Source organism: Bactrocera latifrons, unplaced genomic scaffold, assembly GCF_001853355.1.
Source record: "Bactrocera latifrons isolate USDA-ARS-PBARC rearing strain unplaced genomic scaffold, ASM185335v1 scaffold_448, whole genome shotgun sequence".
Lineage (NCBI taxonomy): Eukaryota > Metazoa > Arthropoda > Insecta > Diptera > Tephritidae > Bactrocera > Bactrocera latifrons.
In genome coordinates this window covers 100,560-117,662 of record NW_017537099.1, presented here as the reverse complement: position 1 = coordinate 117,662, position 17,103 = coordinate 100,560, and the positions used below count along the sequence as shown (strand labels likewise).

At 35.9% G+C, this 17,103-nt stretch overlaps 1 protein-coding gene across 2 annotated transcripts in view; it reads left to right on the top strand.

Moving 5' to 3' along the window:
- The first annotated feature begins 11,747 nt into the window (after positions 1-11,747).
- Positions 11,748-17,103, top strand: part of LOC108973001 (kinesin-like protein KIF12) — a 63,583-nt gene continuing 58,227 nt past the window's right edge. For both annotated transcript variants that reach the window (XM_018939983.1, XM_018939985.1), the window contains exon 1: positions 11,748-12,063. In XM_018939983.1, coding sequence (XP_018795528.1) covers positions 11,765-12,063 — 299 coding nt within the window. In that variant the 5' untranslated portion in view covers positions 11,748-11,764. The remainder of the gene's footprint in view (positions 12,064-17,103) is intronic.

The following is a 17,103-nucleotide window of genomic DNA, read 5'->3' as shown; positions in this document are numbered from 1 at the left end:
GAAGTAAAAAAATAGCGACTAAATGCTAAGGAAGCAATTCAATTTCACAATGTTATACCATATTTTCTTTGTATTTGATTTAGTCTAGCTGTGAGGAGAAATTGGAGCAGCTCTTTTCATTTGTGGCCAAGAATGTTAGCTGTACAATTTGAATTAAGTTTGTAAATACACTATTCTTATAAGTTTGTAGGTATGCTGCTGTACGGAGTATCATATTTATTTAGTGGTACTTTTTTTTTTTTTTTTTTTGAAATTGGGTGTTTCGTTTTACGATTTCCTTGGATTTAAAATATTCAGAATTTTGAGATAGCGTAGACATTCATATACATATGTATACTAGCTAAGTTTGCTATATTTAATAATTAATTTTCGAAGCAAAATTAATATCGAATTTCGCTACGTTCATATTGAAATACTTTGAAATAAATGCATACGTATGATATCACCACCTCAACCCCATCATGTAAACATGATTTTTGCGTATTATTATTTCAATTACTTTTAAAATTAAACATTTCGTTACAGGACCACAAATATTTTTTCTGATTGAGTTTCATACATGTGAAACGCATTTACTCACCAAATTTTTTGAACAAAATAAATAATCGCCGATTTTTGTATTTATGTAATTATAACTTAAAAATTTTTTTTTCTATGAATGCATGACGGTCAATAAATATTTATTCAGTCCGTCAAAGCATTTGAATTCAATATGTAAATGTATGTAATGAGTAAGCATCTGAAATCTGTGCCGATAATGAGCATACTTTGTAACCTTCAGACATTTAAACCTGAAGTACATTTTTTTTATATTGGCAAAGGATTTAAATATAAAAAATGTATAAAATAATGGAACGAAAAAAAAAAACAATTAGTAATTTACATGTATGTATTAACACTATCTTTAACTTATGTATATTATGAATATATAAATAAATAAATAAATATTTAAAAAAAGATATAAAACCATTTATCGTAAATATGAGTGAAGTGGCTAAAAAAACGTGTTTTTAATCAATTCAGTAGAACCAAGTAACATATTCATTAACACGATCTTAACATTCGAATAGCATCGCGCAACGCGGGGGTTAACTACTGATTTCGGCTATACCATCGTAAAACTAGCTGAATTAAGTCTGAATAACTTGTATATATAGATTGGACTATGTTGGAGCACCGCCAACTTTTTGGTATGAAATTTAACCCTATCACTTGATTTATTTGTCGATTCGACAGTAATACCTTGAAACTCGTCTCTCACTTTGCAAATATTAGAAATCCGGCTATGACCGTGACTACTTTTTCTATACCACCTTAAACTACCATATTCTTTCATTTTATCATTCTTATACGTAAATGGTTAAAAAAAGTACTCGGAAATCGTAATTCAAATTCACTTGTTATAAATGATATTTAAAAAAATTATTTTGCTAAGTTGGTAGGAATGTCCTTAATAATGAGCGGGATGTATCAGACCAGTTTGGTTACAACAAATGCTTAAGTTGGTAAACCTCAGTAGTTCGTGTGCGATTTTTAACATAGATAGAACAAAAAATTTGTCACAAATTTTGTGTGCGAGATCGTTGCGAAAGTTGGAAAAGGCCGAGAGATCGTTGAAGACATGCCTCGTTCGAATTCCTCAACTGATGAAAATATTAAAAAAGTGAAGGATTTGATGCTTGAAAATCGTCAGGCAAGTACTAAAGAGATGACAAGACTCTCGACTTTACTCGACTCGTCGCGATAAAGCTGAATTATTTTCCTAAAGAGTAACAAATTATTTTGGACATGTTTGATCGTACGAATTCTGATCCCACATGAATGGAAAGCATTATGACTCCCGATGAGACATGTGTTTATGAGTTTGACTTGCAAACAAGTCCGCAACTGTCTCCAAAGCCGCTTAAAGATCAAGGTGATACTCATTGTTTCTTTCGATATTCGTGGTTTGGGCATCATGAATTTTTCCCAGAGAGACAGACGACCTATAATGAGTTCTATATTGCAATTAAGGTGTTTGCTTGAGAATATCCGTTGAAAACGGGCGATATTGTGAAAGAACAGTTCATGGATTTTACACGATGATAATGCACCCCAAATTAAAGCCAAAAACGCTATAGATACCATTGATCAACCACCGTATTTAGTTATAAAATTCGCTGAAAAGCTATACTGAAAAAATCATTGCCATAAATATTGTTGAATAATTATGTATTTTGCATTTTATTTGCAATTTCCGAGTACTTTTTTGATACAATGTATATAATAATTAGATTCTATTAAGGGCTGTATTCTCAATGTTTGGTTAGCAGCCATTTGTCAGTTAAGTTCTGGTAAACTTAACCCAGACTTTTTCGGTAAAGAAACTTTTTTTGTGGTAAATATTTTGATAATTATTGGCTTGTCAGCTTTCAGTCATGATTAAGATTCTGCGGACCTCTTTCGTGGGCAAACGCCACGCCAACCTTTCTCTCAGGCTACTTACCGAAAATGTGCGCAAGGTTTTAAAGTTTTACTAAAAAATAAACGTGAATATACTATCTAGAATTAGTCTATAAATTTTTATTTTTACTAAATGAAAACATCGCTTTCATTTCGTAAAAACTTCGCAAGGACTACTTAGAAACAATGAAGTGCAATCTACCAATACATATGAATAATAGGGTGAAACATCTACATGAAAGTTTTTTCTCAAAATGGTCTCAGTGTTTTAATACGTAATCAATTTGTGAAGATTAAACCAATGGTCAAAGCGTTAGATATTGTTTCAAAAAGTGGACTATTTCTTGATTCTTTAATATCAAAGTTATGATTATCCGTAATTTTCAGCTTGGAAAGGTTTTTTGTTGGTAGTCTTTCATTCGTATTTTTCTGGGTGACCACAAAACCCCAAATTATGAAGAAATTGTGCAAAAGATACTAACAAACTATAAGTTATAAGAGCGAATTCGGTAACAGGTCAGATTATCTCCGTAATAATACGAATATATTTGAAAATTATATTGAGGTATAGGGAGGGCAATTCAACTGATTCAACTATGATCCAAAAGAGATGGAAGAAAGGTATCAAAGCTGATGTCAGATTACTGCTAGTTCTTAAAAAAAGATTACCTACTGGAAAATGAAATTTAAAAAACTCTAAGAAGGCGCTATGCTTTTGAATTTTGTGTCTCTGTATACTTCGATGCCTCCTTATTTTTCAGAGCAAAACGTATATAGTATTACCAATATCTCAATTGTTTTGTTTCTTTATTTCTGTTTTTTGTAGTGAAAGATTTAAAAATAAAGAAGAGCAAATATATCAAATCGAACTTTCATATAGGGCAACATAACCACCAGCGTAATTGTAATTTAATCAAGGGAAGATGAATTAATAGTATATTTTAACAATAATGTGAACTGGTGATTAAAATAGACTTTACTTCCTATAGCCTGCATATAAGTCTATATACTTATATTCTCTTAAATCTATCAAAATAAATTATTTCTACTCTTCCAATTGTATGTTATCTTTTCTAATTTCATATAGTAGGGAATATTGTATTTGTAGTAAACACGCCGTCTACACGTCAAAACGTCTGTCTTTGATTCTGCAATCTTTACTCTCCAGCGAATCGAACAATCTATACGAGATGTTCAGACAAACAGGCAGTAGTTATGCTGCAACACCCGCATTCGCAACCGTATTATGATTCCTTCTTAAGATGTGTACCAAACGGTAACATTTTTCCAAATGGAAAGTAAAATAGAGCGTAATTCCCAGATACATAAAGACCTGCAATTTTTCAAATTTATAGCTAACAAAAGTGACGTTGTTCCTGAGACGCAAGAAATCTTTGTATATGGGCTCCAGGTCCCTCGCTCACCACAAGTCCAACTTCTTACGCTTTTTTTCCAGGCTTGAAAAGGCTGTACTGACGACTCTGTTGTTAAGGCCTATGATCTCAATATTATCTGCTTATCCCGGTAACATTGTACTTTTAGAATAGACAGTGCCACTGCGGTCCTAGCATTATATAGAAAAAGATGTACGAGAGAGAATCAGCCTGTATAAAACCTCGTTTGGTGGAGGATTGGAATTTAAGTGTGTTCTCCCCAATGCTCAAGAAGAGAGACACCACAATCTGCGCCAACGACCCTGGGATAAGCCTCCTCCTCTTATTTTTCTTTACTGGCGTAGACACCGCTTACTAGGTAGTCGAGTTAACAACAGCGCCCAAGTCGTTTCTTCTTCTCGCAAAGTGGCGCCAATTGAAGATTCTCCACCTGGTCCTTCCAACAGAGTGGACGACATGATCTAGCCGCTGTCTTAAAATCGCTGAACTATGTCAATGTTTTAATATATTATAATAGGTATTTCTTGCGGTATTTTTATTGAATTTTCAATTGCTCATAAAATTTTCTCTCTTGACCGATGCTACGGCTTTAATATACCGGTCTCTTTCGACCAATTCAGCGATTTTATCGCAATTTTCGACGACAGGCCTTCCGGAGCGTGGCGCATCTTCGACCACCTCTACACCAGAATGAAAACGTTGAAACCATCGTTGTGCGGTGGAAATGGAAACAGTATCGGGCACATAAACTGCACAAATTTGCATTTTTGCCTTTATCGTAGTAGTACTGTAAAATATGCCGTATTTTCTCTTTATTTTGCTAAATGTTTGCGACGCTATAACGCTTTCCAAAAAGGTATAGCATGACCCTATAAATAAACCTAGAACTACGCGTTCTCAGCTCCCACTTGCGAAAATACCGCAAGAGTTTTTTGACAATCTAATATATGTACACCTCATACAGCCATAGAATGTGGTATTTGCCGTGGCCTATTATCAAAGGACCATAAATCTTCCACAGAACCTTTCTCTCGAAGAGTCATATCGTCTACTCATCAGATGTTATGATCATCCATGCATCTACACCATATAACAGGACGGGGAAAATGAGTGACTTATAGAGCTTTACTTCTTGCCCTCGTTCACAGCCAGATTTATTTGCTTTGCTTCCTTATCCATTCTGGAGAAAGCAGAACTAACGGCGCGGGTGTTGAGGCCGATGATATCATTATTATCGGCCAGCAGCTGTACACTCTTATAAAAGATTGTACCTGCTCGATTAAGTTCTGCAGCTCGAATTATTTTCTCCAGCACGATAAGGAGTCGCCTTGTCTGAAACCTTGTTAAGTATTGAACGGCTCGGAGAGGTCCCTCCTTTCTAACGGAGATTTTACGTCAGTTTGCACAGTCGTATTAGTTATACGGGGATACCAAATTCAGACATCACGGCGTAGAGGCAGCTCCTTTTCGTGCTGCCGAAAGCAACATTGAAATCCACGAAGACGAAGACCCATCAGTTCGTCGCCGCCGCTTTGTTGGTCTTCGGACTGGTAATTGCTATTCGAATTTCTTCATAGTTAGTCAATGATCACCTCTGGGGGTTCTACAAGAGTATGCTCCGGTCTTGAAACCTTAGGTTAGTCGCCGAATATTTTCGTAGAATTTTCGAGCATTACCCCTGTCAGCCAACTTGCCAAGCTCTTTGTACTCACTCATTTCGTCCTCTCTCTCTTCTTTTGTCTGTAAATGCGACTCGCTTCCCTCTTCAACTCTCGGTATCTATCCCATCCCGCACGTGTTGTGGTTATTGTTGTTCTTGTTTTAACGTTTTCTCAATCCCCGTAGGATGATCAGGGTTATCTGTGTTGATGTCGACGTCATCTAACGGGAGGCCCAGGAAACGTGCTGTTTCGACGGGGTCGGACCAAAAGCAAAAGGGTGTTAGAGTAGTGGGGCCGTTACAACAACAACAACAGTGGGGTTAGAAGGGCATGCAAAGAGGTGGTAAGTGTCATGGGAGACTCGTTGCATGCAGGACATACATTGGGTATGTCTGGGTCAATTCTGGATAAGTAAGAGTTTAACCTGCTACAATATCCAGAAAAAGTCGAGCTCTTCGTCTGCGATGGGTGGTGGTTTGACTCCACGAAAGCTATTCACGGGAAGGGATTCGGTGAAGATGTTGATGGGCGGTCAGTACCTGTTGGAAGTCATTTGCTTCCGAAGTCCGGTCGGTGTACTGTACGACGTCGTCGACGAAGTCAAGGAAAGACCTCTCTAGGAGGCGGTTCCATTCCAAGCAGATGGCTACAAGTGTGATTTCTACGAAAACATCCAAGCTGCAACTGCTTGGAGAGGAGTTCATTATGCTTCTTAACTGGGAGCATAAGCATCTCACTATGAAGGTGTTCGATGGGAGACATCAAGAGGCATCCCGTCGAGGTTCGGAGTGCAGTATTTTGACAGGTCTGGAGTTTTCTCATCTGCGTACCACTGTATCCAGGCAACAATATTGGTGATGTGTAGTTGAGAACCGGTCGGTCGGATACCTTGTATGTTGCCAACAACCTTTCTTTGTCTTTTCTCCATGTACTGATGGCTAGCGACTTGAGGATTTTGTTGCGGCTCTGTACCTTGCCGATAATCGCGGCTGTATGGGGAGAGAAGAAGCATAGACCATCAAAGGTTAGACCTAAAATCTTAGGGTTATTGACAGTCGGAATTTTGACGCCATCGACTATAATATTAAGTTCAAGTCTATACTCCTTCATCCAGTTCGTAGAAATGATCGCCTCGAAAGTGTACGGATGATTGACGATCTCTCAGGTAGTTCATGGTAAACCTCTTTAGCCCTAGAGGAAACGTAGTTTTCTCAGTGTCCAGCAGTAGCGTTATATGGTTGACTGTGTCAAAAGCTTTACGAAATATCTGAGCGCTTATGATGCTAAGTACTGTGATGGTGTTGTGCACTTTTCAGAATCCATGCAGGTGGCTGGCTAGGCTCAGGTAGAGGAAAGTTATCGGACGATAAGATTCCTCTTTGTTGGCGGGTTTCTCAGGTTTCAGTAGTGGGACCACTCTTCCGACTTCCACACATCGGCTACTTTAATAGTGGTTAGCGACAGGTTGAGGACCTTGGTAAGACAGCTTACTCCCGTAGAGCCTAGATGCTTTAGAATTAGCATGTTAATCAGGGAATTGCTCGCGCACTTCCATTAAATTGAACTTCAACTTGGTAGTCATGTTGGGTTGGACAAAGCCTTGACAGTAGCCCAATGCTTAGTCACACCAGTGGAGAGGTGCGCAGGCCGCAACACGCCAGGAAGTAACACCAGCCAGTGCAGAAATTGCACTTAACTGATGTAACGTTCCTACGGTCGGACATACGGAACAGACTGTACGAGGAACCAAGAGTTGCCGATTGGTTCTCGAACGAGGATTGGTGCGGGATGAAGGTTGGGGGAGGGGGTGACAAGTCAGAGTGGGAGCTATGTTGCCTGTTTGAGCTCCTGGGAATCATGGAGGTAATCTGTTGGCCACACGGGGTGAGTGGCGGCGCTGCGCGCGAACTAAGTGGAGAAGCTAGTGTCGCAGTATTGCGTAGGCAACGTGGGGCCTCTTACTCGTGGTCCACTTCCTATGAATTTTAAGGAATGAGCAGGTCTTAATATGACGCCATCCATTTTATGTATGTAGAAGGAAATAATATATAGAACAGGTAGCAGTATTGTCACTGAACGAATAATGTCGTTCAGATGGCAACATTGAAACTCAGCTGTTAATTGACGCTCCATATGGATCATTCATTTTTGTATTAGATATTAAGAGGGATGGATTGTTGAAGCATCAGTTGTGAAGAAAGGTTATAAACGGTCGCGCCACCGCGGTGTTTTATTTTAAAATGAATCTCACATGTATTGCACCTGACTGAGGTGGGGTTTGGATGAAGCCTTTTTATGCAAACGCAGCAGAAAAATTCCTCCGGGCCGGGTTTGACTCAATGCCAGCACGAGCCAGGAGGATACGGAACAACCCTGCTGCAAAGCATTGCTCCAGTGACGACAAACACAGGTGCGTAGAACCTGTTGTCGTGGGAATTGCACGCGTTGTGAGTTAGGTAGTCTGCTCTCGTTCCACTGCGACATGGTACTTTTCATCGTACCAGCTGTTCTTTCACATTTTACAACTAAAATGGTTTCGGTTGCTGCTGTACGCAAGGAGCTTGAAATGCCTTCCCTTAGTTCCCTTATACCGAGTTGTTGACGAGTGCTCTCGAAGAGCAGGAATGCAAGTCGAGTAAAAAATCGTTTCGCCTATCACAACATAATCGATGTGGTTGGAGGCTTTTCGATCCGGAGACAGCCAGGTAGCTTGGTGAATTTTTCTATACTGTCGATCAGCCTCAACCCATTTTTGTCTTGTGGAGGCTGAATTGACTGACTCTTGTGCCAACAGGCCTCTTTCTTTTCCCGCCCCGGCGTTAAAGTCGCCAAGCACAATTGACATCGTGGCAGGGGCGGCTTTCATAGATGCGCTCCAAGCGCTCGTAGGAGGCATCTTTGGTCACATCGTCCTTCTCTTCCATTGGGACGTCAGCGCAAATCAGCGATATATTGAGTACTTCGTTTTGATGCGGATGATGGCTAGACGTTCATCCACCGGAGTGAATGACAGTACTCGGCGACGGGGTCTCTCTCCAACCACGGCTCCCATACCGAGCTTGCGCTCCTTTTTATGGGCACTGTAGTAAATACCACAAGGACCTACTCCCCTCAGTCCTTGTCCCGTCTATCCCATTTCTTGGACGGCAGTGATATCAGCATTTTCTCGTTATCCTTAATGAGTTTGCCATGGACGTTATCAAAAGGGGGGTCTCTCATCCGACGCTGTTTTCTTCTTTTCATTGGGGGCGTGTTTTACGTGGCTGGTTCCAAACCCAGTGCACAACCCTTTGGAAGGAATGTTTCGCCTTCTTATTTTAGCTCGCCTTCAAACAGATGTTCTTTGGCTACCCAGATCTAGGACAAGAAGTCGTGAGTTGCTTAAGCAATATGTAAAAAATCGTTTATGGTCACTCCCAAATGAATGTAAATCAGAAAACTTTCCTAACTTGCGTGAACTTCTACACATGACTCCATCCTCTATAAGTCTCCTCACCATCGCGTGTAAGTTTCTATCGAGTTCTATATAAAAGATTAAAAACCGTCAATAAACTTATTGGACCTTATCATTGTGACGTCAGGTCTGATAAGTCAAAAATCTTTTAAAAGACCTGTGAAAAGTGAATCGATACACACCACCTCTTCGTTGATTTCAATGTTGCTTTTTAAAGCACGAAAAGTGCTTCTATTATGCCGCTACATATGTCTTAAGCCGATATCCCCGCAAAACTAATACGCCCGTATAAACTGACGTTGAGCAATACCATCTGTATTTATATTTGTAAGTTGTCAAAATTTCAAAAATTGTGCAAAATTTTGATATTCGAATTTACCACGAAAATCGTCAAAATTTTATGTCAGAATTGGTTACTGTTTGCCCTAAATGGTTTTTACAGGAAAAAAAATTAAGAAACACATTATTTTCCCGAAATTTGCAAATACCATACATACAACGACCGACACAACCTTTTGACGGCAACAGGGCGTGAAGACTAACATTAAATGGGCGCGAAAATCAAAAATGGTCAAATCGCTATAATTGCTTAAATAGCAAATATTTTCAATTTGTAATTGTTCTTTCTTATATACATATATTTGCATATATTATATAACCAGAATATATTAAATAAACATATGCACAAAACAAAAAAAAAAATGGTTGACCTGTGTTACTATAGCTCATGTGATCACTTATAGTTTTTTGACTAATTTTTAGTGCTGGGGGACGTTGTGGACCACATAACATATAAAATATGTATATATATAATGAAAAATATGAGATTAAAAATCGACCATAGGGGTAAAAATAATTTTTTAGGCGTATGAGGTTTTTATATCAAGGTTTATCCCAATTTCCTCACTACATTCCTCATATTGGGTCTAGAGAAAGTATGTGTTGATTGCATATATTATGTTTTTTTTTTTTTTAATTTTGTTAAGCCTGTGTGCAGTTTGATCTTCATATGTTAATAAGTTTGTGTTTGGCAACTGTTTGTTTACAAAGCCAAAAGTTTGCTTGGCGATTTTTTATAATGAATCAATGGACTCTTCACGTGTTTCCCGAAGTTAGTCAACCACTTTTTTAGTTTCGAAAGCAGAAGAAAATCACAGAGAGATAAATCTGTTAATAAATGACTGAGCGATGACTCCTGTTTCCTATTTTGTAGCAAAATCAGTCACAATTATGGTGAAACGTGACGATTATTATATCAAAATGATGTTATATCGATTGCTTAATTTTTATACCGCTGCACGGACTCTCCTCCGATACTTCCTTGTACCAAATTTGGAACTTAATTTATGACTTCGAAATTTCATAACCTCAGTGGCAAAATATACGTCTACCAAGTTACAACAAGATATCTAAATATTTACTTAACATATCGCTTGCATGGGTGGGTGGATGAAATTCGCTCAGCTCTTCATCCTGATCACTTCGAATCATATTATTCTATATCTTTCTTTATTAGTTTAATGTGTTACAAACCTTAGATGAACAAAACTATTATAGTCTGAGCAACATATTGCGAGAATATAAAACTGCATGCCTTAGGGTCCCTTTGACCATTCGAAACATAAGGTTATTTCTCAAACATAAGAAACGATTTCATTAAGTTGCAATTGAAAAGCTGATAATCGAAAATGATTGCTTTGGCGTGATAAAAGCTTCGCAGACAATTCTCTAGTTTTACAAGACAAGAATATGTGACTCAAATATGAAATAAAATAAAATATGGAAAGTGCCACAAAGCACACTTATTTTTTGTCGCTGTTGGCTAATATAGATTTTGAAATACACACAACTTTGATTCTCATCATCAGAACAAAGATTGGTTGTCTGGATTTCCTCGAAATTACTTAAAAATCAATTAAGCCGTTTAAGGAATTCCGGTGCATATAATTTATTCTTATTATTGTTTTACATTATTTATTCGAATTTTGGTTTAACATTGAACAGAACACAGGATAACCTTGAATATAACGTAACGCTTTATATTATATTATATTTGTGCGGTTTATTTGTGGCAAACCATAGTTATTACATTTATGCTCTCCTTTATATTTCTCTCTTCGGAGAAAATAACGCTAACGGTCAAGTTATGGTCATTATAATGGTCAGAATGGTCGCGTATAAAAATTACCATAAATCTCCCAGTATCACGCATCAAACGAAAAGTACTCATTGACGGCTAACCGCCATGTACAATTTAATCGGCGATTTCAACGAACATGTTTCAAATAAAAAGTGGTAGTGCCACGCACTCTCGCCAGTTGGAATTGAGATTTCGGAGCACAAACACCAGAAGTTGACAAACTACCGCTACTTTTTAGTACGAATGTGCAACACTCGACCAAAACTCATACTTAAACAACTATATTATTGTTAATGTTCTTATGCAAAAGAAACACTCCGTTGTTGATTTTGCTCAAATAAATGACGGTGATTTTGGTGTTAAATAACGTATAAAATTTAAAAGTCACTTAACTCAGGTTGCAAATGAAAACATACTATATGTACCAGTGTAATTGCCTGGATGTATTTAAGTGAAATAAATTAGTGGCAATGAAGTTGGAAGGAATTATGGCGCTTGATTTCACCATCGTATTGAGGCAATAGAAAGTGAAAGTATTTAAGACCTCTTAGAAATCAATTAAATATATATAAATATATATGTATGTATATGTGTACATATTAAATAATGCTAATATAAATATTTACACATAATTCACAAATTAAGCATAACTTATTTGAAAAAATTGAGAAGTATGGTTACACGAGCATCCAGTGTGCCCCATTTGAATAGCAGTGGCGGAAGCAGCAATGAAAGCGCCGCCGGTAGCGCGTCCGGAGATAGCGGTCGTCGAAGTCGCCTGCCCAATTCGCGTACACGACATGCAGGTAAAAGTGTCACGGCCATTCAGACACGCAGTACACCAGGCAGCATGCCGCGTTCTCGAAGCCTCACCCACGGAATGCAAAGAGTCACTCCTCAAAAGTCCTCAAATAGTTCGGGTTCAGGGCGCTCGAGAAACACTCCAGTCTTTTTACGTTCCAGGGAAAACGAGTGAGTACACTATGCATATTGGACGCTTTATTGAATCTTATGTGTCTGAAATAAAATTTTGGCATTGACACATTTCATCACTTAGTATGCGTTGAAATTGTTTAGTCAGAATAAATAATTTCATAATATGCTGCTGTTTCCCACTGTAATCAATACAAAAACCACTACGTCACGATTTAACACAAATACATATACTTTTAAAGTCACATATTCAGTATTAAAATTTTATGGCGATATTACCTTTTATGAAAACAAATAGTAAAAACCTATTTAATATGACATTATTAATTTGTTTAGGCATTATTGTGGAGGTATAAACATTTTTTTTCCTGAAGAATCTACTATGTATATAAACATTTTCATATTTTGCTAATTTTTCATATAATTAAGCTATTAATCAGGATATACTAAAAATTCGAAAATTGTTCTCTTCAGGTCTAGGCTAAATTTAAAGTTTACAAACAAAATAAATTTTAGGTTACAACTGCATAATTCGACCGATTTTTTATTCTCTAAAACTCACGAACCTTGAACAATTTTGCATAAAAAACCAGAACCAATATTTTCGGACTTCGATATGGGATTATTTGATAGTAAATGCAGCTTCTTCAAATTTGTTTTAAGATCTGATCTTATATTAATGATGCTGCCAGATATCAGATGTATGTATTAGACATTTGGGCTTAGTTGCTTATTTTACCGCTATTCACAAAGTTTCGTTGATATAGCTATGTTTCTAATTTTCCAAAATATTCGATATTCAAGACAAATAAAGATATATCTCATCGGTTGTAGGCGGATTATGGCCCGGTCTGATTATTCACACTTAAATTCAGAATTTCTTAACACCAATAAATTTTCCCCTTTTATTATTCAACGATTCGGCTATACATATTTGCTTTAAGACAAGGGTATTCTCGATCCGTATATTGAATAAGGGGTGGAGGATTATAGTTATTAAACTCTGTGTATATTAATTCAATTGCATTATATCGTATGTATACTAAGTTTTAGCGATTGCAGTTGGAAATTCTAAAATTGTTGCTCTGMTCTGCTCCTTCAAAAGGGATTTTTAAATTGGGTATATGTATGCCAGTATTTTGAAATTGAACTCTAATATGATACTACTTATTCTAACATGTAGCTACGTAATGAAATTAAGCAAACTGAAAGAGATGAAGTCAATGAAGTCCTGAGCCCTAACATGTTCTTCAGGTAATTTAACCTGTTAGAGTATACTCACATACATATAATATATATGTAGATGATAGTATGTCTGTTGGATTAATTATAAAATAAAAATCTATGTGTACAAATATATTTTACTTAATGAAATCATATTTAAGAAATTATTTTCTCACACAAACATACAAAAATGCTATACACCAGAAAATCATTTACGATAAAAAAAATTCCAAAGTTCGTTTGAATTAAGTTCATTTGCATAGTATCGCTACAATAAGCCAATTTTTATGAGTCGTAGAGAGTTATTTTCAATAATTGTAAAATCGATTGCGTTATAAAAAAATATAGGCTAGGGGGGAAAGATACAACTAATAACGGAAACAATATCTTATCATTGTTCGCGCTCAGTGGTTCTTCTTGTAAAAGCACAACGTCTGACACTTTATATTAATTCAACCCCAACATTAACTCCCTTAACCACCTTGTGCTGGTTCTATTAACTTTTAACTAACGAGTGTATGTTCGTATGTACAGTTCTATATTTATGTGTGCATATGTGCATATAGCAAAGGAAATTAGTTGAAATTGATTATGGTGTGAATGGTTTGTCTTTTTATTCCACTTAATTCAACGATTCATGGCCAAACATAAAACTGATCAAAATACCAAGCATGCATTCTATATAAATGGATGATATTCAAATTACTAGTCTTTCTCATGATGAAAATTAGTCAAAGAATATTTTCGCAAATTTACAATATCATAATTGAAAGACCTTGAAACACTTCATATTTCCTATTTGATTATTTACTAAAAGATTTTAAAATGAATTAATAAACAAGCATATAATTTTAACCAATTTGAAGAATTAGATTCTAATACTTTACATAATTTAAATTAAAGACTAAATTTTAATAATTTCTAGTTATCGATGAGGTTGCCACTTATGAATAAAGAATTAATGCTAAAAATAAACGATAAAAAATCCGCTATCAACGGAGGATAATGATAAAAATATTCTTTTACACTTTAAAGGCTAATCATTTGAATTTGATACATGAAAATACATGAGTCAATTGAATGAATATAAAATGAAGTTCATGCATTGATATATTATATTAAAATTATTAGCTTTATTACAATGGAATTGTAAGACCCTTTTGTTTAATCATTTCATACTTACCGCCAAATAAATTGGTATGCATTTAATACGTAATTACCTGTATAATTATAGTTGTGACAAATAAAAAAAACATTGAGATAAATGTAGAGTAAAAAGGGAAATGCCCGGAATGAGAGGTCACATTAATTTAGTCAAATTACATCCATCATATCAAATGTTTTACCTCTGCTTTTAATTGAATAGAGAAATACAACAACTTCCTTTAAATTTAGTTATATAATTGTAATAAGGACACAAACTGACGGCATTTATAAAAATATAAATATATTTTTTCTTCATTTGCCGGCTATTTTCTGTGTACGAACGCTGCCCAAGGCTATCAGTTCTTTTAAAGGCTGCATTAGACGTTGGAGTAACTTTGGATCTCCGAACAGTGTCAATACAAGGCATACCACCAAATAGATTTAGGATAATGTGAATTGTTGACAGAATTGGTAAAAACGTTTAGGTTATGGCATTACATCTGCGAAAGCCCTACCTTTATCCGTATCTAGCCACTTATATTCAAATAAGCCTACTTCTCAAATCTAAAATAAATAAGGCAGATCTTTAAAGCTTACGAGTATCAAAAGTAGTTTACACATTCGTACTGTTTGCTCCTTGCTGGAAATATGTTTCAGAAAGATGAGGTTCGTTTTGCTGAAAGAAAGACAAAATAGTTTTATTTAATTTAAATGTAGACGGTCACACGTTGCTGTGACTAGGGTATATGTACATTAAATTATATTATTATAAGCCATTCAATACAGTAAAATTCCATGATATGATATATATAGTATAAAATGTTCGGTTGCATGCGAACTTAGCACTTCTTTACTTGTTAATTATAAACATTTCAAATTTAATTTAATTCAGCCTATATGTAAAGTATAATTTTATTCAAATGATTCTTACATTGTTTTGAAAACGTTCTTCTTCTTTACTGGCTTGGAAACCGCTTACGCAGTTATTACAGAGTTAACAACAGCGCGCCAGTCGTTTCTTCTTTTCGCAAGGTGGCACCAATTGGAAATTCCAAGCGAAGCTAAGTCCTTTTCCACCTGGTCTTTCTAACGGAGTGGAGGTCTCCTCTTCCTCTGCGGGTATTGCTTCCCCGGCGGGTACTGCGTCGAATACTTTCAGAGCTGGAGTTTTTCGTCCATTCGGACGACATGACGTCGTCACTGTCTTTTATTTCGCTGAACTATGTCAATGTCGTCACATGTCTCACACAGCTCATCGTTCCATCGAATACGATATGCGCCATCGTCCAAGCCTCTACACCATATAGCAGAACGCGAATTAAGAGAGACTTCTAGAGTTTTAATTTTGTTCGTCGAGAGAGGACTTTACTTCTTAACTGCCTACTTACTCCGAAGTAGCACCTATTGGCAAGAGATAACATGCTTAGAATTTGAAAAAAAAAATAAGTATAAATTATTTGTACTTTACCTACCATCTTCTCCTCTACCTCTCCAAGAATTTTCAGCCGCGAGGATCTTCCGATTAATCCAATTTAGTAGAGAATATTGCTATATTGTTCTCTGATTCTCTAGTGGCATTTATTAATTAAGAATGGTTAATTCACTATAAATTTAAAATAAGAAGCATAATACACATAGAAAATATACTACGTGCTAACGCATTAATACATATTCCTGAATTCCCGTTTTTAACAGTAAGAACAATGAAGTCAAGCGCTAGATCCTGACTACAAATTTCGCGACTCCTTAAAATTTATGCAAAATGAATGAAGAATAGGTCAGACACGTTGATACATATATCTCGAACAAGTACTATCCCTTAAGCAGATAGTTTCTCAATAGTTCATAACTTCTTCGATTTTCTATGCATAAGAAATAGGACATGGCTATGTATATTTATATAAACAGACTAAATGCATTAATACGTTCTACATTGTGTACAACTTTATGTAAGAGACTGTAGGTTTAAAAGAGCGATTATTAAGGCGAATTCGATAGCATTTCGTAAGTGCCTTGAGATATGTTTGCTACAATTTTTTACAGAGCTCTTTTTGTAATCAATAAATTTATGTTTTATTATTATTATGGTACTCCCTTCTATTAATTAAATTATCTCTTAGTTATCATTGAGTTCAATAAATTTGAGAGTTATTAAGATAGGACGTTTTTTAATCACTCTTTGAGTCATACTAATAGTTTTCAAATTGTAAATTAAATGTTTCTAATTTGAACAAAGTAATATCTAAATAAAAATTTAAATCAAAAGTGTTTAATTTATAACAAGCAAGCTTACAAGCTTCTTACTGAAACAGAAAATTGATAGAAATATAAGCTTTTTGCAATTTCAATCACTAAATCAACAAAATTTTGAAGAAACTAAATAACGATAAATTTATTTAATATTTAGTTTTGGAAAGTGCTTTTTTAGCATGACGTATTTGCACATAAATAATTCGATGTACAGTAAACTGAATATTCAAATCCAACATAATCCTTATGTAAACGAAGACAGCGAAACGTCGCCAATTTCATATTTCTTATGTTTAGTGACTATGGCATTTAAAGTGGGAGCAGAGATGAACTTATGTCGTGAGTTACCATATATTATATTTAATTCATCCTCCTTTCTTCTTTAAGTATTGCTATTATTCTAACTTCAACGATGCTGCTGATGTTCCAGATGCTGGAATCCGCTTCATAGATACTCTT